General features: G+C 37.0%; 3 protein-coding genes across 7 annotated transcripts; 1 reads left to right on the forward strand and 2 right to left on the reverse strand.

Annotated features, from left to right (window-relative positions):
* The first annotated feature begins 8,232 nt into the window (after positions 1–8,232).
* Eif3m (eukaryotic translation initiation factor 3 subunit M) lies at positions 8,233–11,596 on the forward strand. Its single transcript, XM_071796015.1, has 7 exons — positions 8,233–8,470; positions 8,732–8,911; positions 9,060–9,154; positions 9,236–9,454; positions 9,718–9,986; positions 10,107–10,250; positions 10,566–11,596. The coding sequence occupies exons 1-7, from the start codon at positions 8,426–8,428 to the stop codon at positions 10,787–10,789; spliced, it is 1,176 nt and encodes a 391-aa protein (XP_071652116.1). The 5' UTR covers positions 8,233–8,425; the 3' UTR covers positions 10,790–11,596.
* On the reverse strand, positions 11,405–16,104 carry Pras40 (Proline-rich Akt substrate 40 kDa). 2 transcript variants are annotated; one of them, XM_071796012.1, is made up of 8 exons: positions 15,436–16,104; positions 14,439–14,612; positions 13,827–13,950; positions 13,556–13,736; positions 13,257–13,470; positions 12,990–13,146; positions 12,771–12,910; positions 11,405–12,596 (listed from the first exon to the last, which is right to left on the reverse strand). In XM_071796012.1, exons 1-8 carry the CDS (start codon positions 15,547–15,549, stop codon positions 12,474–12,476), a joined length of 1,227 nt encoding a protein of 408 aa, XP_071652113.1. In that variant the 5' UTR covers positions 15,550–16,104; the 3' UTR covers positions 11,405–12,473. The 2 variants fall into 2 exon arrangements, with proteins under 2 accessions (XP_071652113.1, XP_071652115.1); XM_071796014.1 differs by lacking the exon at positions 15,436–16,104 and adding an exon at positions 15,176–15,354.
* A 342-nt stretch (positions 16,105–16,446) lies between these two features.
* On the reverse strand, positions 16,447–19,601 carry Eas (ethanolamine kinase 1). Of its 4 annotated transcripts, none has more exons than XM_071796019.1 (7): positions 19,462–19,601; positions 19,057–19,178; positions 18,281–18,418; positions 17,786–18,051; positions 17,470–17,696; positions 17,120–17,342; positions 16,447–16,906 (listed from the first exon to the last, which is right to left on the reverse strand). In XM_071796019.1, exons 3-7 carry the CDS (start codon positions 18,353–18,355, stop codon positions 16,831–16,833), a joined length of 867 nt encoding a protein of 288 aa, XP_071652120.1. In that variant the 5' UTR covers positions 18,356–18,418; positions 19,057–19,178; positions 19,462–19,601; the 3' UTR covers positions 16,447–16,830. The 4 variants fall into 4 exon arrangements, with proteins under 4 accessions (XP_071652120.1, XP_071652117.1, XP_071652118.1 ...); XM_071796016.1 differs by having other exon boundaries at positions 18,885–19,178; positions 19,462–19,599; XM_071796017.1 differs by having other exon boundaries at positions 18,885–19,178; positions 19,425–19,560.
* Between the last annotated feature and the right edge of the window lie 1,905 nt (positions 19,602–21,506).

Here is a 21,506-nt window from a genome sequence, read left to right on the forward strand (position 1 = left end):
ATGCTCCGATTACTTTGTACTAACAATAAAAATAATTCTGCATACTTTTTTTATTTTGTGCCTTTATATCATATGTATTTTTCAAGCATATAATAGCAACCTCGCAAAAAATGTCTTTTTTTATTTCAATTTCTGTTTCAAAAAGAATGTTTTTTTTTATATATATTTGCTTGTCATAGTGATTGAGATACGCGAGAACGCGCATAACGTGCAGTTTACGCCGAAGTGGCTGTTCGCGAGCGATATGTTTCGTCGACGGATGATTAGCTAATTATGGATTGTATACAGAATACTGGATATTTGCGTAAAGTATCGTTGCCTCGCGAATAAAGTCGAAGGACCGTCGAGAAGAGGAAGCTCGCGGTGCTTTCATTTCCCTTCCGAGTGCGCTTCAATCTTTTATCCGTTTTCGCCCTTGTCTTCGTTTCCTTTGCCAGTATGCGACAGCCGTTACTGCACTCCATGAAGGGTATTATTGCATGATTTGTCGAATAATACTTAAGCAAAAGAGATGTCTTTCCTTGTGCTTAGAAATCCAAAAAGATTATTTCGAGAATCATAAAGAAATTGTATTCTGTTACTGTCTAATCGTTTTTATACATTTATAAGTTTACAAGTATACATAGGACTTGAAAAAAAAGGAAAAAGGTATAATCGTCGCGTTTTTTTTTTCACAGAGACGGGCAAACGTGAAACTGTGTTATTCACGTTGCCCGACTAAATCAAACTCGGATGCTACAAGTATCTAGTGTTTATCCAGCGGGACTTTTAGGATGCCGCGAATGCTGATATCAAGAATAATTATGATTTATCTTACTTAGTGGAGTACGTACATCTTTTCGGAAACGAAGACGATGACGACGATGACGATCAAACGAACGCTTCCGTTCTTGTCCCAAAATTGTTTTCGTTTTCTCTTGTAGCGAACGTTTCGAGGAATTTGCTTACGACGGTTCGTTAGCATATGTCTCGCGGTAATTAACAATTACACGGAGCCGTCATGTTTTCCACAACGCGTAGGGAAAAAATTAAATGGTTTTTAATATGTATTCAGAGAATGTTGATTCATCATATTATTCTTTCAAACTTGCTTTCCTCCTTTTGAAAATTTACACCAAGAGAAACTTTTGTTACATGTTACTTTATATTGATTTTTTTTAACATCTCTATTTCTTAAAAAGGAAACGAAAACCGTAGAAGAAAATTATTAAACTTATTTTTATCGTGTTGGGAATTCATTCAATTTTATCGCTACGTGTCTCAACTTCTCTTGTTCAAAACAAAAAACTAATTTATAGCTTTTGATTTTACATATAATTGCTAAATTTCAGTTTTGTCACATGCGATTTGTGCGAGCTTATTTCGTGGAGCAAATATTTTGTTGCGTTTTCGAGAAAGTGTTTATCCGATCATTAGCAAAGCGACGCGATGCATTTATATTCGATCACGAGGGACTATGCGCAAATTTTTGCATTGTTTGCGGATTTTATAACTTTATTGACGAATATAAGATCTAAGATCTTTCGCATAATTGATTTACGATTAAACTCGCGCTTTATTGAGGCTCAGATGTACACCCGTCTGTATCACGTCAATAAAAATCTGGCAGCAAAACGTGTATATGAATTCATTCGTTTAGCAAAGGATGCGCGTTGACCTTAGAAGCGCACGTTGGAATTTCATCCGGAGGGAAAAAAACTTTGTCGCGTTTTTTTAATATTTCTGATTCTCAAAATAAATTCTTCGTGTATATTTTTTCGTGCTCATAATATTATTTGATACGCGCCCCCATACGCGCCGCCATACGCGCCGCCGCGTCGGCGTCAAAATGGCCTTATATATAACTCATATAGACTCATTATATGAACTATAATAAATAGAGTTTCTTGTCCTAAATTACATTACCGTTTTTCTTTCTTCAAATATACCTTAGAATCCTAACACCACTCTTCCAGAAAATCCTGATTTTACGTACCATACTAAGAGTAGCTACCCAGTGTACTTGTAAGAGAAAGAGAGAGAGAGGGACAGAGATGAGAGAGAGGGAGAGAAAGAGAGAGAGAGGAATAAATGGGTGCATGCAAATTACATACATAGGAGAGAAAGGAATAATACGAGAGATATATGTCCTTGTCTAACGAGGCATATCTGTACGACATATCTCTCAAAGCTCGTTCTTTGAAACGGCTTCATAGATCGCAAAATCCTTTTACAGGAGTAAAGTTTAGGTACTAATAAAGGGTGGGATTGTAAAATAATTAGTAATAATTGAAAAAAATGTAAAAATGCCTAACGAGATATCTGTACCACATGGGCCCGCTTCTCTAACGAGAAACGTATGCGCAAACACTGCTCTAACAGAAAGGCTGCTGATTGGCTATCGCACAGTTTTTAGCCAATAAGCTTGCAGCTTTTCTGTTAGAGCAGAGTTTACGCATACGTTTGTAGATAGAGAATCGGGCCCTTATCTGTCAAAGCTCGTTCTTTGAAACGGCTTCATAGATCGCAAAATCCTATTACAGGAGTAAAGATTAGGTACTAATGAAGGGTGGGATTGTAAAATAATTAGTAATAATTGAAAAAAATGTAAAAATGTCTAACGCGATATCTGTACCACATATCTTTCAAAGCTCGTTCTTTGAAACGGCTTCATAGATCGCAAAATCCTTTTACAGGAGTAAAGTTTAGGTACTAATGAAGGGTGGGATTGTAAAATAATTAGTAATAATTGAAAAAAATGTAAAAATGTCTAACGCGATATCTGAACCACATATCTTTCAAAGCTCGTTCTTTGAAACGGCTTCATAGATCGCAAAATCCTTTTACAGGAGTAAAGTTTAGGTACTAATGAAGGGTGGGATTGTAAAATAATTAGTAATAATTGAAAAAAATGTAAAAATGCCTAACGAGATATATCTGTATCATATATCTGTCCTGGTTCGATTGCTGTGTAGGAACCAGACAATGTAGCCAACCCCGAAACTGCCCACAGCTGCGTGCGCCATCTCGCCATCTCTCGCAAGATCCGTGAACTACTGCTGTGACATAATTGCTGCTCTGCGTGAATATTTTTGTGAAAAATATACACGATCGTTTCAAAGCTCTCATTTTTATTCCAGGCTTTCAATCTCAATTTCAAAGGTATGTTATTGTTTGTGCACGTCTTCTGAAGGGTGGGAAAGTTTAATTTCGTACATATTACGTATACAACTGTTTATATCAGAAAATAAGGTTATGAGGTGACAGCATTTTAAAATTTTTTTCAATTATTACTAATTATTTGACAATCCCACCCTTCATTAGTACCTCTACTTTACTCCTGTAAAAGGATTTTGCGATCTGTAAAGCCGTTTCAAAATGAGAGCTTTGAAATGAATTGTCGGTAATTTGGACGGCTTTAGCATCCCCTTAATGACAATATTCGTGACCACCAAACGATTCCGCGTCGATTGAGCCCTATCAAAGTCAATTTGGGTGCCAAATACAATTTTTCTGACTAATAGCACAGTCATACGACCAATGGCGTGAGCATACGGTTTTTCCTTTTTTCTGGGAAAACGGTTGACCACCAAACGTTTTACTGATTATATTCGTGACCACCAAACGATTCCGCGTCGATTGAGCCGTATGGAAGTCAATTTGATTGATAAATAATGTTTATTCATCAAATTACCGAGCTACCGTCACGGAGTCATGCGACCAATGGCGTGAGAGTACGGTTTTTTCTATTTCTTAGAAAAACGGTTGACCACCAAACGTTTTAATGACAATATTCGTGACCACCAAACGATTCCGCGTCGATTGAGCCCTATCAAAGTTAATTTGGGTGACAAATACAATTTTTCTGACTAATAGCACAGAGTCATACGACCAGTGGCGTGAGCATACGGTTTTTCCTTTTTTCTAGGAAAACGGTTGACCACCAAACGTTTTACTGATTATATTCGTGACCACCAAACGATTCCGCGTCGATTGAGCCGTATGGAAGTCAATTTGATTGATAAATAATGTTTATCCATCAAATTACCGAGCTAACGTCACGGAGTCATGCGACCAATGGCGTGAGAGTACGGTTTTTTCTATTTCTTAGGAAAACGGTTGACCACCAAACGTTTTAATGACAATATTCGTGACCACCAAACGATTCCGCGTCGATTGAGCCCTATCAAAGTCAATTTGGGTGCCAAATACAATTTTTCTGACTAATAGCACAGTCATACGACCAATGGCGTGAGCATACGGTTTTTCCTTTTTTCTAGGAAAACGGTTGACCACCAAACGTTTTACTGATTATATTCGTGACCACCAAACGATTCCGCGTCGATTGAGCCGTATGGAAGTCAATTTGATTGATAAATAATGTTTATCCATCAAATTACCGAGCTAACGTCACGGAGTCATGCGACCAATGGCGTGAGAGTACGGTTTTTTCTATTTCTTAGGAAAACGGTTGACCACCAAACGTTTTAATGACAATATTCGTGACCACCAAACGATTCCGCGTCGATTGAGCCCTATCAAAGTCAATTTGGGTGACAAATACAATTTTTCTGACTAATAGCACAGAGTCATACGACCAATGGCGTGAGCATACGGTTTTTCCTTTTTTCTAGGAAAACGGTTGACCACCAAATGTTTTACTGATTATATTCGTGACCACCAAACGATTCCGCGTCGATTGAGCCGTATGGAAGTCAATTTGATTGATAAATAATGTTTATCCATCAAATTTCCGAGCTAACGTCACGGAGTCATGCGACCAATGGCGTGAGAGTACGGTTTTTTCTATTTCTTAGGAAAACGATTGACCACCAAACGTTTTAATGACGATATTCGTGACCACCAAACGATTCCGCGTCGATTGAGCCCTATCAAAGTCAATTTGAGTGATAAATACAATTGTTCCGAATACGGCATTATGCGCATACGGTTTTTTCTATTTTCTGGGAAAACGGTTGACCACCAAACGTTTTACCGGTTATATTCGTGACCACCAAACGATTCCGCGTCGAATGAGCTATAAAAAAGTTAAATTGGTTGAAAAATAAAAATTGTCAGGCTAACTTCACACCGGAAATTTTATTTTTATTTTACTGGAAAACGACTAACCACCAAACGATCGGACTAGACTACCAAAGACCACCAAACGACCACCAATCGATTCCAATTAATGAAAGTTCGATACGTTGAAGTTGTCCGGCCAACTTCATAGAGGTCGATTATATATCGTGTCAAAGTCAAAAACACAATGGTTAGGTTAAGGTCACACTAACTATGTTGTCATGTTGGCAATCCTTTAATCAACCGTTAGGCTGAGTTTCCACTGAGCGCGTCACGCGCGCGTCATCACAAGATATGGCTTCTGCACACACAGAACGCGAAAACGCTTGCCGCGCGGCAAGAAGCGACGCGATAGCCAATCAACGTGTTGCTTTTCCGTAAGAACCAAAAGTTTATTGGCTACTGCGTCGCTTCTTGCCGCGCGGCAAGCGTTTCCGCGTCCTGTGGGCAGGAGCCATTAACCAATCAAAACATCCCATTTTGATCCCGTCACAAGTAATGTAATAAAATGGGATGTTTTGATTGGTTAATTTGTGATGACGCGCGTGTGACGCGCTCAATGGAAACTCAGCCTTAATCGGGGTTTGGTCGAAGTGGCCCTAAACTTGAGGATTTTCTTTCTCTTGATTGATTAAATTAAGGCCTTCACACATAAAATCGCGTAAGAACGTAAAACGTAAGCGTAAGAAAATCGACCAATCCCAATAAAGTATTGCGCTGTCCGTAACTCCAGTAGGGGAAAATACTTGATTGGGATTGATCGATTTTCTTACGCTTACGTTTTACGTTCTTACGGCATTTTATGTGTGAAGGCCTTTAGAATTCAATCTCAATTCATACGACCGATTTCACGGTCTCCGATTAACTTGATCCTCCGATTAAACTCAGTAAACTCACTCTGCATCTTTTTCTAATGCGGGGTCTACAATGGAAGTCGCAAAGTCGTGAGTCGTAAAAATTGACCAATCACAATCGATTATTTTCCTCAAATTCGATTGTGATTGGTCAATTCTTGCGACTCATGACTTTGCGACTCGCATTGTAGACCCCGCATAACTGTCCCCTTAGAAAGAAACAAGATAGTGAAACTAAAGGTTTGTTCGCGTTGCTTGAAATACCCAAACATTTTTGCACTTGAAATGAGATAAATATATATTCGGCCGTTGGAGAGAGAGAAAGCGAAGATGCTGAGTGCAAAAAGTGCAAGCAACGCGAACAGACCCGTTGTTTACACCGATCTCTTGACGCATATCAAATAGTATATTTGAGCTAATCAGCCAATAATCAAACTAATTTACTAGTTATTTACTATTTAATACGCGTATCAAGTGATTGGTGTAAACTAGGCCTGAGTTTAATCGGAGGATCAAGTTAATTAGAGACTGTGAAATCCAAGTCCCAGTCTACAATAGGTATTTTGCCTTAAGAAATTGTTCAATCACAGTTGAATTTGAGGAGAATAATTGACTTGCCGCGCGGCAAGAAGCGACGCGGTAGCCAATAAACTTTCGGTTCTTACGGAAAAGCGACACGTTGATTGGCTACCGCGTCGCTTCTTGCCGCGCGCGGCAAGTGTTTCCGCGTCGTGTCGTGTGGGCAGAAGCCATAATGAGGGGTCTACCCTGTCTACAATGCGAGTTGCAACCAGTCACAAGTCACGAGTCGCAAGAAATTGACCAATCACAGTCGATTATTCTCCTCAAATTCAACTGTGATTGGTAAATTTCCCACGACCCACGACCCACGACTCGCATTATTAAACAATTTTTGGCGTGACTCTGGTATAAGCAACCAAAGGGTACTAAACTGCACCAGAACGAATAGCAGCCACGGATAGCAACTTTGGTATATGTAACAAACCATACCAAACGATCGCCAAAAATCGCCTATTGTAGACCCAACATAATGGCTCCAGGGAGTCGACACGTCGACAAGAGTCGATTACGGTTTTTGAAATGAGGTAAAAATGGGCGCGTTCAGCAGACCAAGCCGCTCAATAGCAGTCGAACGTGTTGGCTTTTACTTTTAGAACCAACCAATCAACGCAGAGTGTTGATAAGACGAACTCAACAGTTGTGTCTGCTGAACGTGGCCAATTACAAAAGTGAACAGATTCACTAGATTTCAACCAATGAAATCATAGAGAGCCATTAAAGCCCGGTGTCCACGATGCAAGAACTGTGTCCAAGTTTCGGTTTAAAGCCCGGTGTCCACGATGCAAAAACTGTGTCCAAGTTTTGGTTTAAGCCAATAAAACTGCTACTTTTCTGTAAGAGCTGCAAGTTGATTGGCTTAAATCGAAACTTGGACACAGTTCTTGCATCGTGGACACCGAGCATTAAAGCCCGATGTCCACGATGCAAGAACTGTGTCCAAGTTTCGATTTAAGCCAATCAACTTGCAGCTCTTACAGAAAAGTAGCAGTTTCATTGGCTTAAACCGAAACTCGGACCGATTTCTAGTATCGTGTATGTACACAAGGCTTTAGGGTGCCTCTCCATGCAAGACGGAATCTCGGAAAACGGAATCTCGGAATCATTCTGATTGGTTAGCCTCATGGGACTAACCAATCAGAATGATTTCGAGATTCCGTTTTCCGAGATTCCGTCCTGCATGGGGAGGCACCCTTATGGCTTCTGCCCACAGGACGCGGAAACGCTTGCCGCGCGGCAAGAAGCGACGCGGTAGCCAATCACCGTGTCGCTTTTCCGTAAGAACCAAAAGTTTATTGGCTATCGCGTCGCTTCTTGCCGCGCGGCAAGCGTTTCCGCGTCCTGTGGGCAGGAGCCATTATGCTAAGACTCCATAGACGCGGAAACGCCGTGCGGTAGAGTGCATTGACCAATCAGAAGGCTGCCGCAAGTCGCCTGCGGCAAAATCAAAATTTGTGATTGGTCAACGCACTCTGCCGCATGGCGTTTCCGCGTCTATGGAGTCTTAGCATTAAGGTGAAATTTCATGGGCAGTGAAAAGCAGCAGCAGATCGTACTGATTGGCTACAAAATAGAGAAGTTCTAGAAACTCGAGAACTTCTCTATTTTGCAGCCAATCAGTACGATCTGCTGCTGCTTTTCACTGCCCATGAAATTTCACCTTTATACACATGCGCCCACATGCGCCCGGTGCCCGCGGTGCCGTGTGCCGTTCCTGTCTTCGCTGATCGCTCTTTGCTCCTTCCAGCAGTTCCACCAAGTTCCACGTTCTTTCCGCTTTCCACCTCAAACAACCGAACTTCCTGTCTTCCTCTTTCCCCTCTCGTTGGTCTGTGGCCTGCTGCCCAAGCAGCCCAAGTGCCAAGTGCCAGCTCCGCCGCAGTCTCTGCTGATTAAATTGGTTAAGGAAAAACGTGTTATCGTTTGTCAGGATGCAGGTGCCGCCAATTTTCATGGAGTTACCGTTAGATGACCAGGTAAATTTGCAAAATTACATAGCAGGTGGTTAATTGGCTTAATACGCACGCAGCACGTCGTATGAGAGACGTCTTCTCCAATGTTTTTAGGTTATTTTATGTTGGCTTAGTTTACATCGATCACTTGATACGCGTATTAAATAGTAAATAACTAGTGAATTAGTTTGATTATTGGCCAATTATCTCAAATATACTACTTAACAATTAGCATTACTTACATACTAATTACTAAATTGTTAAATATTATTATATGCTTGTTAGGCGCAAGAACTGAGAGTATATTTTAAAAGTCTTGGTGCAGAAATTAGCGAAGAGAAATCTCCTAAAGGTATAGAGGATGATTTGCATAAGATTATTGGAGTGTGCGAGGCATGTTTCAAGGAAGGAAACGAAAGTGAGATAGAAACTGTATTGAATGACATTGTTTCTATCATGATTCTGGCAAGTTTTCACATTTCACTCTCGAACTTTTCTCTTTATTGTCATATATATATATATATATATATATATATATATATATATATATATAATTAAATGTTAATTTTCATTCTTATTTTTCTTTCTATTTCCGTTATTTATTTTATTTCAGATACCCACGGAACGTGCTGAAAATTTAATTTTGGCATTCTGTGAGAAACTTGTAAAAGCACCTGGATACAAACTCGGATTGGTTTGCTTAAAAGCGTAATACATTGTTAATTTTTATAAAACCAATATGCAACATATTATTATTATTATTATTTTTTAATATAACTTTTTTTGCAGTTTATGGCTCTTATTTCAATCTCTTGCCGATGATTCTCCAATGAGATACCACGTTTATTATCACTTGGTACAAATAGCCCGCAATGTTGATCAAGTAAAAGCTGTGTATAGCGGAATAGAGCAATTGAAGCAACAGTTTGCCTCCTTTCCTCCATCGAACGAACAAATGCAAAAGTTGTTGCGTTTGCTGCACGAAGTTCTTTTAAGCTGCAAACAAGGGTATGGCTCGTTTTCTCTCTTTTGCTCCCTCACATGCGTGCACACGCGTACATTGAACGCACATTTGAGTGATGTTAGAGATATTTCTGGTCTATGTAAAATAAAAGAAATGGTCTAATATGTGTAAGATGGAATAGGTTTTCGTATGCAGAATTATTTCTTCTACAATTATTTCCTATATTTTACAGTTTAGAAATAATCTTCAATACAAATATTCGTGGACATATTTTACATCTTCAATATCTGTCTGTGTAATTCTTTAGAGAGCAAGCGGCAGCTGTCATGGTGGAATTGTTGGGAACTTATACAGCGGAGAATGCTTCCGCGGCTAGAGAAGACGCACAGCGTTGTATATTAGCTGCGTTAGCGGATCCAAATACATTTTTGTTAGATCCACTTTTGGCTTTGAAACCTGTGAGATTTTTGGAAGGCGAATTGATACACGATTTACTTCTTGTATTTGTGCAAGATAAATTACCAGCGTATTTGCACTTCTATCAAAATCACAGAGAATTCGTCGAGCATCAACTTGGTACCTAGCTTAATACCTAATCTACGTGTAACGTAGACAATGTAAAATACCAAGTTTGTTTAAATGGGGGAAAAAATTTCATATAATTATTACAAGTACCACTTTTTTTTTCTTTCGCAGGATTGAACCATGAACAAAACATGAAGAAAATGAGGCTACTGACCTTTATGCAACTTGCAGAGACAAATCCAGAAATGTCTTTTGATACGATACAAGAGGAATTGCAGATTGGTGAATCTGAAGTGGAAAGCTTCATAATTGACGGTAAGCTGTTTTTACTCTTTAAATTTTCATTTGCACGAAATGACACGTAACCAGATCCTGCCAGAACAACATAGTTTCCACTGTTACTCATTTAAGTGGCGACTTACTTTTAACAGGATATATTAAATGAATCCGTACTGACTTAGTGTAGACGTATATTTTCACTGAGTTATCGAGACATTCAACAGTTTTGTTGCTACTCGAGAAACAAGCTCTTAAGAGAGAGAGAGAGAGAGAGATGCTTAGTGTTGATCATCGTACGCGTGTAATATTCTTACAAGGTGTAGATAATTGTTCCGATCTCATTTGTTCTAGTTTTAAAAACCAAACTTGTGAGAGCGCGAATGGATCAGGCCGGCCGTAAAGTATTAATTTCAAGCACGATGCACAGAACGTTTGGTCGTCCGCAATGGATGCAACTACGAGATTTACTTGTATCGTGGAAAGCTAATCTTTCGGCTGTGCAGGATGGCATGAAGACTGTAGCCGCTGCGCAAATGGAGCTCGCTGCAAAGAATAAAGCTACCCTTGCTCACTGACATTATCGAAAAATTTCATACAGATGTACATGATTATTCGTGAGAATACTGTAAGTGATCAAAAGCTGAAATTTTTTCCGAAATACAACAGAAACTCGTCGAGTCTAGCTACAAAAGAAATGCAGCTGAAAATTAATGGCAACAACTTGTACCACAGTATCAGCTTGTACAACACAAAAACTGTTAAATAGAAAATTTTTGCATACATTTAAACGTACATTTACATATTTATCATACAAAAGCTAGATTCATCGTATAGTTACGCGTCTCTCAGCCTTTTTGTTAACAACGTATCTCCGTAATAACCCGTAATAATAAAATAAACAATGTGATTTAAATTTATCACAATACGTAAGCATATTAAAACGTGATTCAAGATGATTGATAATTTTACACATGTGCATTCGTACGTATTTATAGCGTCGAAATATATCTATATACATGATCAAATCGATATATTTCACAAAGGATATAAAATTTAATGCTATACTGCACTGCGAACTGTATGTTGAAAAAAGAATGTCAGGAAATATTTTTAATTCCATAAAATTGTAATAACATGCTTACAGGTATCTCATGATAAGTAAGCTTGAATTAATAATATAATCTATGATCGAAAGTTAAAAGATGAGGTATCATTTTTATTAAAAGCGGAATACGATTACATCCAAATATCCAACGGAAAAAGTTACCGCACTAATATTTACGTACTTATTCAGTCAGTATGTTGAAAAAATTAATCGCAGAAAAAGATGTCAGTTATTGTATAATAAAGTATGCAATATATAAGCAATATATTTGATATAATCTGCTTTATATCTTAATCTCTACGTAAGAAATTATACGTTGTAATCCCTTTTATTATTTTATATTGACATTTGTGCTTTTTGTGTTTTTCTATTACATTAATTATATAAACCTTCTTTATTAGGTATTTTTACTTATGCATAATTGACATTACCTCTGCATTTTTCAATAGCACTCGAATATTTTAACCAAAACAAGAAAAAAATATATTGTAAAATATTCACGCATACATGTGTGTACACGCACGCACGCGCACACATATAGAACATTTTAAAAGTATCAGCAGTGCCAATAGCCAACGTAATCATTTACTACAAATTACTGCACTGCAATATGTCAAATTGATCTTTAAATTACACAATAAAAAATTCAGTCTATTGTATAGCACTTCTTCGGGATTTACATTTTATATATATATATATATATATAGTTACGCCGGAATAAATTATTAAGGTCCAAATTGTTGTTTAGGCAATTTAAAATTTTACAAACGTATTTGAGTTCAAATATAAATCTTTAGTGCGCATTCTTTTGTCTATTAAACAATCTTTCATATCTGCAAGCACGGCATTCAGTTTAGATAGCATATAGTTTTTTTCAAATGTGTTTACATTTTGTTTTATATATATTTACATTATTTGGTAAATCTTAATAGCCAAAACTTGAGTAAAGGCATATTTTTGAGTTTCTATAAAATACGTAAGGTACTTCTGTACTTGTCTGCAAAATCGGCCATATTTATTCCAAGTATACATAAACTTCTTGCAACTTTTGTATGAAAGACAAATGACGGATGATGAGGACGATAAGGACCATGATATATTGTATCAAAAAATTAAGAAATGATGAGTGAATTTCTCTCATCATACTTGATAAATCAGATCTGAGTAGAAAATCTGGGACGTGGTAAATCTCCAAATACTGTATCACCATGGACGCTTTTAGCTAAGGCTTTAATCGAAGCTCGAATGTTGTGTGGATCTAGCGGATCGGTTGGCAACTGTAATTATATAAAACATAGACATATACGTGTGTGTGTGGTATTCTTGGTCTCGAGTAAATTTCAATCAAATAATATCTATTGGACTCAAATGGACTCAAAAGATGTATGAAGGTTTTAAAATTGTACATCTATGTATATACACTCTGCAGAAATTAAAATGTAGAGTTTTACCTGGTCATCGTCTTGATTCTGTACTGCGCGATGACCGATAGAAGGAAAAATGGGTACGGTGACGGGTAATGATTTAGCTAATGTGGAATGACCATCCCGTTGACCTCTTGGCATATGAATTCCTTCATTTTGGCTTGAATCTGAACAAAACGCTCGTATTATATAGACTTGAATCCAAACGAAACGCTACTGTACTAAGAATAACGTAATACGTTATACCATCGGTATCAGACCCCTCTTCCGAAGACCACAGAAGCTGTTGGCTGGCTGCGTCTGTCTCCTCCATTCCTTCGAAAGGAAACAATGCTTCTGTATCGAAGCTAGCTGATTCTTTAGTACAAATATATAACGGATCTTTTTTTCTCGAACTTTCATTCTGTAAAGTTTATTATCCAGATTTATAATTATAATAGAGTTATAATTACAATAAAGAGATTTTGGATCTCTGTAGATCGAGTAAACTGTGATATGACAAAAGTGACTTACATTAATGGTGCTTTTAGAAGAGTGTCTGGTGGTTGTCTCGTGTTTAACGTTTGGGCCACTAGACACTTTTGTGTCATTAAATATTATATTAGACTTTGGATTCACTGTATTAGCAGTGGAGGTAGTCAAGGAACCTTTAAAGCCGTCAGGAGTCGTTGGTGGAGTTTCTATGTTATTGGTTATTCTACTTGTCTCTTCTCCTCTACACGCTATTCTACGTGTGCAGAAAACAAGTTGCACGAATTATTACATAATAATAATAATAATAATATAATACACATACTTGTGTAAAATCATACTTTGATAACAGTCTGTGTTCGTTGTGTGCTCTTTCACGAAATTGTTCCAGCAATTGATACTGCTCCGCAGTAAACGCACGTATTTTATCTTCTATCGCCATTGTTTGACGTTGTACAGCTTCCTCGAGCTGTCGTTGTAAACCATCTAGGGCCACTTGAACCGTGTTAGGTAATTGTGAAACTAGATAAATAAAATACATAAATAAATTAATTATTTTGAAAACCAACAAAACCGAATACACGTTAAACTTGTACGCACGTGTTGACTTACCAGAAAACTTCGTAGGCTGCTGCAGATAGTCGTCGAGATCTTCCAAACTGTGATTAATTACTATCCTAAACACCGGACTATAATCTGGATTGGATTTTAATTTATTTATTTCTTCGGGAGATAACTGAAACAATATACGTATCTTTCCTTATCCAACCAAGTTATTCCAAGGTTAACAAGCCCATAAAAATGAACAATACATCTGACGTTTTATCTTAATGTAATTTATGTAAACAACAAATGTATATCTATATTTAATATCATATCGATGTGCAAAGACCGAAATCGTGACCTTGATAAAATCAGCCGGTCGTCTCGGATCGTCAGATTGTCACGGATAAAGAACGGCTACATAGTTTACTATTTTGCATAGGTTATATATTAGTTAAATAATGACCAACATTCAATCTTTGGAAAGGCTAATGTATCATCCGTTAAACAGTTTGTTGCGTCAACGGAAAGGATAAGTGTGTCATGTAAGAAAAAAAAAAAAAAAAACTGAGAACTTAGGAATTGTGTGTATAGCAAACGCAAAGAGATGATTTTGATCGAGATCGAGATCTCCATCGTAAATGAATATCTTTTACGATAAGTTTGTTTTCTAAAACTTACAAGAATATTGTTATTGATAAGGACTAGAGCAGCACCGTATTCTCTATGGACCGCATGAGTATACATTGAGCAATTGTAGCAACGGTGTATAATCCATGACCCAACATTCCTTATTTCCATTAAACCAGGTTGTTCTTTAGTAATAGTTTCCAATTCCGGTACACTCGCCAGATTCTGTCAAAGATAAAATCGATATATACATTATTTGTCAAATAAATGGGAAAAAATAATTTGTTTTACGTTTTAACTACAATTAAGCGACTAACAGTGACAGTATGCAAGTATGCCAGTGTGACATTATTTTGAACAAATAAGAAAGCACGGGGTGGGTTGGGTGTCGAAACAATTTTAGTCTCTACGTGCACGTGCTCGTCGTTAGAAACACGTGTGAACAGAAAAAAAAAAACATGGTATCACGCGGTACTTGATGTTAATTAATAAGTTAATTCTGCGCGAATATTAGACAAAATTTTGCATAAAAAACAAGGAAGATTAGCCAAGACGTACGATTTGACCGATACATGAAATAAAATAGACTAACGCGACGACCACAAAGTATCAGGTATCAGGTTCAGGTTCAGGTTATAGGTTATCGTCACGCAGCAAGAAACATGGAATCGGTTATCATCGCAATGAATTATATACGTCAACGTGAGATCTATTCGTGACACGTGGCACGAAAAGGTACACATTCTCTCACGTCTACAATGTGAAGAGATTAAATTCCAACGTCGTACCATCTTTTTTCAAAATCTTTGCGGCAAAACAGATGCGCGAGGAAGGAGGGGGAGGGGAGGGGGCCGGGGCGCCGGAACATAGAGCGATAGAGCCTGATAGCCCTGATAGAGCCGCGCTCGCGGAATCTCACTGTTCACTGTCAGACACGTTTCGCTTTTCTTTTATTTTCTTTCTCTTCCCCTTTGAAAATTTAATCGTATATACGTCGTATTTAGATCGTGGACTACTCTTTGAGGGAATGAGGAAACCTTTCATTCACCTCGCGAAAAAAGGCATCGGCGCGCTCCAAGTCGGTCAATTCGACGTTAATCCGCTGTACGTCGGCGCTCCTGGACTTGATGGACACGTTCAGGCACTTGCAGGTGATGTGCATCTTTCAACGATCGGCAAACGCCAAACGCCAAGTGTTTATTGTTGAGAGGCCGCAGCCGAGAGAACGCTGCAATCTGCAATCTGCAATGCGCTCGAAACAGTCTAAACACTCTAAACGTAACGTGTTTATCTCTTCCCTTTTCGGAGGTCGGGGTCGGAGTCGTCGGAGATGCGCGACCCAATCGTCAGTCGCCAGCAGTCGCCAGTCACCCTATCTCCCAACCCAAGTCCCAGGTCCCAACACGGCACGAACTCGCTTCGCTTTCGCTTTGCTGCTATGCTACTACTACGCAGTCTACGCACTTGATCGCAGGTGCAGTTTCGATTCGACTTTTGTGAGTTTGCTGCGCGCTCTCTCCCTCGGCTCCCTCCCTTCCTCCCTGCTGCCTCTTTAAGATTGTCTGGCTGGGCTGGAGGTTGTTTCAATCAAGTAGCCGCGAGACGTCATATATGTCCTATGAAAAAGCATCGAAGATATATCATATCATTTGCGATCAGATAAAGCACAGACTGCCAAAGTTGTTATCTCTTTTGTTTGGCGAACCCGTTCAACGTTGTTACGTTTTTCCGAAAGAGAAAGAGAGAAACGTGCACGACAGAGCAAGAAAACCAACAGTGAGCGATGCTACATGAATGTCATGAATCGATCGCGCTTATACGTGTTACATTCGTCGGTAACTTATCCAGGATTGCTCAAGTGCCATATATCCTTGATAATACTTACAGTCGATAATAATTATAAATGTGCAGTTGATAGAATTATCCTTGAAAGCATGTATACTTATAATTTATAATCCGTAATTACGACTAATTGGCAATCTTGTTTTTTGCCGTTTTTATAGATTTTATATATACTTATAAAGACAGAAAATTTAACCACAAAGTGCGTTCAATCAAATTTGTAATCTTGTCTCATGTCAGTTATATTATCTCGCTCATGAATATACAATCACATGAATGTAAAGATGCATTTATACTATACATATATATATATATCGCACCCTACCAATATATTCTATAAAATAATGGTCCTATTTGATCACAATCATTATTAATTACATGTCACTTATGTAACATAAAAACCAAATATTATACGATACATAAATTGTGGTACATATTATGCATACCAAAATAGAAGGATATTATACATATATACACGTATACGTGTACACTTGCCGACATATATACATTCGAGACAAAATATTTCAGTATTCAGGACGGAATACTTAAAAAATGCCATATATATTCGCCATTTATGTATTTCCTATATCCCCGTGTTTTATTAGTCATATTTTGTTTCTAGCTTCGAGATTTCTCCCTTCCATCTAAAATATTCATTAAAACGTATTGCAGCATATCTGAAAAATCATGTAAAAGTTTATTGTAATAAATTATTTGACCCAAGTATTTCTTTTCCTAACTACGAACCACGAACTCGTGTCACGCAAGGAACGAATAGTCAGATTATTATTATATTATATAATACGTGCCGTTATGTCTTTACGTATTATTTATACTTTCTATCAGATTTGATAAGTTTGTAATTTTTTTTTATTGACAAAAGTACTTACGCCAAAAAATCAAAATCGATATGCGAATGCTCACTTTGGATGAGAGCCCAACAGGCCCAAAGAAAGTGGGGCAAGGGAGTAAATTTAGTAACTTGCCAGTATAGCTTGTCAACCTCTCTCTCGGACACCGTAGTCGTCGCATTGTACACTTGCAAATATTCTTTTAACCACATTCTTTGGAAATTTTCATCCGGATACAAAGAATAATCTGGCTCGTCAAAACCTTAAAAACGCGACGTGTTGGAAATTTTATTTACGAGACACTTTGTTGCTAGGGTTTATATACACGATGTGAAATGTTTTCTAATCTAGTATACTTTTGAAGCGATTAAAGACGTAAGCCTACGTACCGGCAAATTCTGTAAAGTGATTAACTATATCAAATGCCTGATGGTTGAACGCAGTGTATTCATAATCGATAAAAACGACGCTCTCCCGTTTTGGATTGTACAATATATTCCCTAGTAGAAGATCATTGTGAGCAAACACTACGGGACTATTCACTTTGGAAAGTGTACTTTTCAATATCTGATATTCTTCCTCCAATATTGCATGCGACGGTATTAACATTTCAAACCTTAAAGTGGAAGCTATTATAAGAAATAAACCATTTCGATATATATCTTAGATAATATTTGGGAAAATCTGTGTGTCGTAATCGCTTACTTTGCTTGCTTGAGGGAGTCGGAAAATCTTTTGGGCATAATTTGCATAAATTTCTTCGTTTTTTCCCAAATAAAGGCTTCTTTTGACACGGATTCGTTTTCAAATTTGAGAGTGTGCATTTCAGCCATACGTTTCGCAATTAATGGGTATACTTTTGGATTCCTGACTGTTTCAGTGGTCAGAGTTTCACCCTCCAAAAATTCATAGGCAAATCCATTGTTAAATGTAGCATAAATGCAATGAGTATAGCCAGCCTTGTTCAATATCTATACAAAAATATTTATTCCATATTAATATATTAGTTACTGTTTACACGTTAAAATGTTTGCCATATTCGCTATATATTATATTTCTCCGTGTGCATCTTTTAATAATATCTATGCACGTTAGTAAAATAAATACATATAAATTACAGTAGCTAAACAACGTATTAATTGAAATGTGAATGAGACGACGACATTTATAATAACGTTGCAAAATCGTTAAGATCTTTACCCGGATATTATTTATTTCGCTTTTTCGGTCGATCAGTAACGCTGAATTGTTGCCATAAATTCTAATCAGGACCATATCTGTATAATGTCCCGAGTACCATACTCCTACCAACTTATTTGTTCTTCCATCAGTGAATATCTAAAATAAAAGAAACAAAGATATTCTCATAGAGTTCTTTCGGACTGGTTTTCGGGGACATACCGTCAGGGGGTAATCAATAACACTATTTCTACCTTATTGGATAGAAACTTGTGTATTATTTATGTCAATGTTTAAAACTGTATGGATATAAGAAAAGCCAAGACATCTACGTCTATATATCTATATTCCTTATTACTTGATAACAAAATTGATAAAACCGATTCTTTCAAGTATCAATATTAATCGCCTGCAAGAAGTGAGTACATCGAATATAATGATTAATGAAAGAGGCATTGAAACTGTACTGCATATCAATGTAAGTAAAGGTAAACAAAAGTTATCAGCAGATAAATTAGACAAATTGATGAGACAAGCGCTATAGAGTCTCAGATGACCTATTTTTTAAACTGTAAACGCTAAAAGAATAAAAAATGTATGATTTGATTTTGAATCCGTGTATTACCTTGAAATGCAGTTGTTGTAAAGGCCAGGACGGTCTAATTTTCTTTATAATATCTTTCGCACCAACAATAATTTCATTTTCATTTATCGTAATGTCAAGATGTTCCTCACATATATTCATAGCTCAATGCTATTTTATGGAACGATAAAAGAGTTTCTTATTTAAAGATTACTTGAATTAAATTATATCACGGATCTGTTGGCACGTTCGTTCCACGTATAGGTCCAATATTTACGGATGTCCCACGGCAACTCTGACAACCGACGGAGCATTGGGCAACTGAATGAACTGAAACTGAAGAAGCAGATCCGATATATATCCATATAATCTATATATATATATATATATATATATACATGTATATGCTCCCCTCGTATACAGATATGTATATAAGCGATAATATTCTGATAAGCGAGGGTAGCAGTACTAGCAGTAGCATATAGTCAATTGGAGAGAATTGCGAAATCCGAACGCGATGTGCATATATCGATTAATAAAGCAATTCCGCTTATCAGTAATTGTAGATTGTAGTTTACTTACATACATAAATCTTTTACATATTCGTGTATGTACATACCTATATCGATAGATAAATGTATAAGACAGGTGATTTCGTTTTGTTTGTTAAACTGTTTTGGAAAATGTTTTCAGTGGTGTAGTAAATGCAGAAATTTTTAAATCGTAAGTACGCTGGTCCTAATATACTTGTGTTTTTCTTGAAGATTAAGGTGATCCTAAAGCCGTGATCCTAACCGTTTTTTTCAGTTTTTTTTCTTAGCACTAATCTTTTAATTGGCTTTATAGAAATGCAAATTCTTGTCTAGAATTAAGTACGTATCAAAATCTAGGTCATGGTGGTCGAATTTATATCGAAAACGAAAAAAAATTAATATTTTTGGTTATACGTGACGACCACCACATATAAATTCGACCACCATGACCTAGATTTTGATGCGTACTTTAATTCTAGACAAGAATTTTGCATTTCTATAAAGCCAATTAAAAGATTAGTGCTAAGAAAAAAACTGGAAAAAACCGGCTAGGATCACGGCTTTAGGATCACCTTAAGGCTGTGTTTCGATATTCACTGTAAGTATGACGATATGACGTCATTGAGTAGAACTGCAGGAGCGTTTCTATATTGCTGCTGTTACTTTCAGGCTGGAATAACGGAACGACGACCACAGTACTGCCAGTACTGCCAGTGAATGTCGAAACGCACCCGTATAAGAAAGAAATATAACCTATCTTAACCTATCTTAGACACGACGTGACACGACGATAGGAGCACCTATTCTAAATATATGTATAAAAAAGAATCTTGTATTTAAACAATAATGTTGCAAAAGTCATGTCTATAAAATAAATAACAGTTTTCAGATTTATAAAAATATCGAAATTATTTATTATTATATTAATTATATTAATTTAGTAGTAGTAGTAGTAATCTTTTCGGGCTTTTTCCGCATTTTCGTAATTAACAATTACTGTATATTTCTCGTTGTTGCCTTCCAGGTCCACAAGGACCAAACCTATGTGAACCTGGCACCCGACTTCCGAAAAATTAATTTTTTTACAGAAAACGTTAGCATTTTGTTTGTAGTTGTTAGTAGTAACAAAAATTTCGTTTGTAGTTTAATACATTAAGGTGGTATGTCCATATAACCTATGAAAACAGATCGATGCAGTTTTTTCAGTAAAAGTAATTAAGCAACTGACGAATCTTCATGCTAAATTTGAAATGGATTGACCGTGTAGTTTCCGAGATATTATTGTCTAAAAATATGCTTTTTTCCCTATCTTAAGCATTGCGTTTATGGCGGACGACGCGTGAGAGACCGTAATTTTGAGATAAATTGATGGTAGTAAATTATAGAAAAGACAGATCAGGTTGAAAATTAGAATAAAAACAGAGGAGTGTCTTCCGAATCATATGGTACCAAAGCCAACAATCTCAACCGTATAGAATGTTCACAAAATTAGTTAAAAGACATCGATTTCAGTCCATTTCCTCACTGTGATCACAAACCTTCGGATATGTGGCAACGTCGCGCTTTGAATTCATAACGCGAGTTGCATAGGTTAAAACGCGGTTGTTCGTTCATGATATAAAAGTAAATGTTGCACTTAAATAAAATTAACCTCTAAGTTTATTTGCTGCTCCGAACGATACACGTGCAACCATTTGTTTACATGAATGTTGCGACGTTGCCACATCTGAAGCTCTTCTGTACTACGCTAAGAAAATTGGACTATTTTCATTCGCCTCTTTTTATTATTGATTATTTATTCGATTTGTGATATACAATCATTTTGAGAAATTCATTAATGAATTTAGTCGACTATGAAAGTGTATGAAATTAGAAGTTTTAAAATGAGGTTTATTTTGACTCACATAGTCGCGAATAAACCACCTTAAAAATGATAAAAATTAAAAAATTACTCGCACTCCACTTTGAGATATCTCAAATCCGTTTGCGCCATCTTCTTTAGAATCATTTGTAGTTGTTTGTAGTGCTTTTCTTTTTGTTTATAGTTGCACCATTCAAAAGTTATTATATTTTTGCAATAAACAAAAAGAGTGACTTTACCAATTTTGGAGATATCTCAATCCGCTTCTTT

Source organism: Temnothorax longispinosus, unplaced genomic scaffold, assembly GCF_030848805.1.
Source record: "Temnothorax longispinosus isolate EJ_2023e unplaced genomic scaffold, Tlon_JGU_v1 HiC_scaffold_102, whole genome shotgun sequence".
Taxonomy (NCBI): domain Eukaryota; kingdom Metazoa; phylum Arthropoda; class Insecta; order Hymenoptera; family Formicidae; genus Temnothorax; species Temnothorax longispinosus.

What these genes read in the sequence shown, in the direction of transcription:
- Eif3m (XM_071796015.1), top strand. Translation starts at nt 8,426, where the DNA reads ATGCAGGTGCCGCCAATTTTCATGGAGTTACCGTTAGATGACCAG. An exon ending in AGTTACCGTTAGATGACCAG is followed by an intron (nt 8,471 to 8,731) that starts GTAAATTTGCAA and finishes TATGCTTGTTAG; the next exon opens with GCGCAAGAACTGAGAGTATA. An exon ending in TTGTTTCTATCATGATTCTG is followed by an intron (nt 8,912 to 9,059) that starts GCAAGTTTTCAC and finishes ATTTTATTTCAG; the next exon opens with ATACCCACGGAACGTGCTGA.
- Pras40 (XM_071796012.1), bottom strand. Translation starts at nt 15,549, where the DNA reads ATGCACATCACCTGCAAGTGCCTGAACGTGTCCATCAAGTCCAGGAGC. An exon ending in CCGATGCCTTTTTTCGCGAG is followed by an intron (nt 14,613 to 15,435) that starts GTGAATGAAAGG and finishes TATCTTTGACAG; the next exon opens with AATCTGGCGAGTGTACCGGA. An exon ending in CTTCTAAAAGCACCATTAAT is followed by an intron (nt 13,147 to 13,256) that starts GTAAGTCACTTT and finishes TAAACTTTACAG; the next exon opens with AATGAAAGTTCGAGAAAAAA.
- Eas (XM_071796016.1), bottom strand. Translation starts at nt 19,004, where the DNA reads ATGAATATATGTGAGGAACATCTTGACATTACGATAAATGAAAATGAA. An exon ending in TACAACAACTGCATTTCAAG is followed by an intron (nt 18,419 to 18,884) that starts GTAATACACGGA and finishes CTTTTATTTTAG; the next exon opens with ATATTCACTGATGGAAGAAC. An exon ending in GCGAAATAAATAATATCCGG is followed by an intron (nt 18,052 to 18,280) that starts GTAAAGATCTTA and finishes ATTTTTGTATAG; the next exon opens with ATATTGAACAAGGCTGGCTA.